Source organism: Corvus brachyrhynchos, unplaced genomic scaffold (genome assembly GCF_000691975.1).
Source record: "Corvus brachyrhynchos isolate BGI_N302 unplaced genomic scaffold, ASM69197v1 scaffold26, whole genome shotgun sequence".
NCBI lineage: Eukaryota > Metazoa > Chordata > Aves > Passeriformes > Corvidae > Corvus > Corvus brachyrhynchos.
Genome location: NW_008239324.1, coordinates 6,489,364 through 6,491,563, shown reverse-complemented (window position 1 = coordinate 6,491,563; position 2,200 = coordinate 6,489,364). Strand labels below are relative to the sequence as shown.

At 47.2% G+C, this 2,200-nt stretch overlaps 1 protein-coding gene across 1 annotated transcript in view; it reads right to left on the bottom strand.

The window, feature by feature from the left end:
- CUNH16orf70 (chromosome unknown C16orf70 homolog) overlaps positions 1-2,194 on the bottom strand; it is a 36,504-nt gene extending 34,310 nt beyond the window's left edge. Inside the window, exon 1 of the mRNA XM_008638765.2 lies at positions 1,987-2,194. Coding sequence (XP_008636987.1) covers positions 1,987-2,050 — 64 coding nt within the window. The 5' untranslated portion in view covers positions 2,051-2,194. The remainder of the gene's footprint in view (positions 1-1,986) is intronic.
- Between the last annotated feature and the right edge of the window lie 6 nt (positions 2,195-2,200).

Here is a 2,200-nt window from a genome sequence, read left to right as displayed (position 1 = left end):
AGGAATGTAGCCCAAGAGGTGCAGTGGCACAGGTATCTAAACTCAGTCTCGGTTAAATTTTTTTTGCTCTAGTCACACAGTGAGTCAACACTGGAGCCAGAAACAGAATCCAAAAAGTCATGTACAAAATTTTCCTGGCATTTCCCCTCAGTCATCTCCATTGTGGGCACAGTACTGGAAGCCAGAGTCAGCAGCAGTTCAGGAATACTGCCATTAGTTCTGCTAAGAGCAGAGCTAAACAAATAATGAGTAGAACACTGCTGGCAGCGAGAGTCCCATTTACACCAGCACTACCAGCCCCGCTGCCACGAACACAGCTGAACCAGCTTTGTCAGCAGGGACAATCTTCACACAACATCGCTGGTGCAGGACAAAGTTAAGTATCCTAATACCTAGTCAGCCTCTCTGCACCAGCAGGTCATGCTAATTATATATTAGACACATCACATGGTGGCTATGTTTACTCCAAGAAATACAGCTGAGTTTCCTCCCTCTCACATCTATGCGTGTGTGTGTGTGCACATAGACAGAGACACTAAAATTTTAACCATGAGACTGCATTAACAGGCTTTCCTTGGGAAAAGGAAAAACATTTTCTCTTTCCTTTTTTTGTTTTGATAAGGAGAATGGAGGGAAGCCAGTTCTCTGTATTTGAAGACTGTCAGGATATGCAGTTGGAGATTGATTTTCCCCAGGTAACACAGGCACTAAAGGATGGCAGAAGGTCACACAAAGCCGAGAGCACAGAACATTTAGGGTACAAGGATTTCACCAAGATTTCAAACAGTTGGACCTGAGGTGCTATAATTAGCCTCCAAAAGCCATTTAGCCTTGTCTGTAACCACCAAGTTGTACTTGACTGAAGTCACAGCAGCATAAACAGCCCTTTGTGTTTGATTGGTTTCATATTAATTACTCCACAGCACAGCACCACTCCTTTGGTCCAACCCTAGTTCAGGGCAACTGTGTAACAGTGTCTTCAAGAAACAGTCTGTCCCCTCTGTTCCTTTTAAGGAACAGTCTGTCTTGTCACAGGTGACAAGAGCAGCAGCCCAAGTGTAACTCAAGTTCAGGCAGACACAGCTGACACACAGAGCCTTGTTTACATTTGCCCAACTCCTATGACCATTAACTTAACACAGAGCTACAGCAATGATGGGATAGGGAGATAAAGAGTCCGACACTGATATGTCACACAGCCACTCAGAAAAGGTGACACCTACGGTATTTTCTGAAAGTTTTAAGGACTACCAATATCTGCTTGAAAATACAGGTCACCCAAAGAATCCCCACCATCTCATTTCAACTGCACATTTAAGTGTCCTGCCGGAGCACCAGCCAAATTTGCATCAGCTGGGGGAAAGTTCTCGCTCATCACAGTAAGCAGAGCAATAACTGGTAGGGAAGGACTACTCAGCGAGATGAAAAATACAAATGATTAGGGGGAAAAACACTTGTTATCTAACGCTGAGAAGGTATCTCCAAAGTTAACTTTCTCCACTATTTCACAGCCCAACAGCAACAAAAAGAACTTGTGAAACTCGATTCATGTTTATGAAGGGTTTGTACAGAAAAGCACAGCATTTATAGTAAGTATCAGTGCATAGCTGAAGCTGCCAATATCACCTGACACACATTCAGGTGACAATCACCACATTCATGCTTCCTCTTTTAGGAGTTATTTAAAAGAATGACTAGTCTTAGGTGGCAAGACAAAAGAAAGCAAACGAGCACATGAAAGCACACAAGCAGATAAAGCACAAGCTAGCACGCAAAAGCTAAAGATGAAACTATAAACTACAAAGGAATCCTTAAAGCTCGTACTTTAGTATTTTTAGCGACAGAGAAGGGTGAGCTTTGGCTCTCGGTCCCTTTCTCTCTCCAAGTCCCCGAAAGCGCTGGGAGAATCCTTATGGACGCCGGATGCCGAGAGGACCCGCATCGCCCCCACTCACGCACAGGGCCGGGGGGAAGGAACACACTTACCTAAGGTGAACTCCCATTGCTCGTTCCCCAGAGACCGCTCGGGCACCACCTCCAGATCTAGCATTGGCTCAGGTAGCGCGGAGGCCGCGGGCTCGCACGGCGGGTCACCGGGTCGCTGCGCCGGACCCCTGCGGGAGGGACGCGGAGGGAAGCGGGAGGGAAGCTCGCAGCCCGAGCCCGGCCCCGCCACCGCCCCCTGAGGGGACTCGCCGCC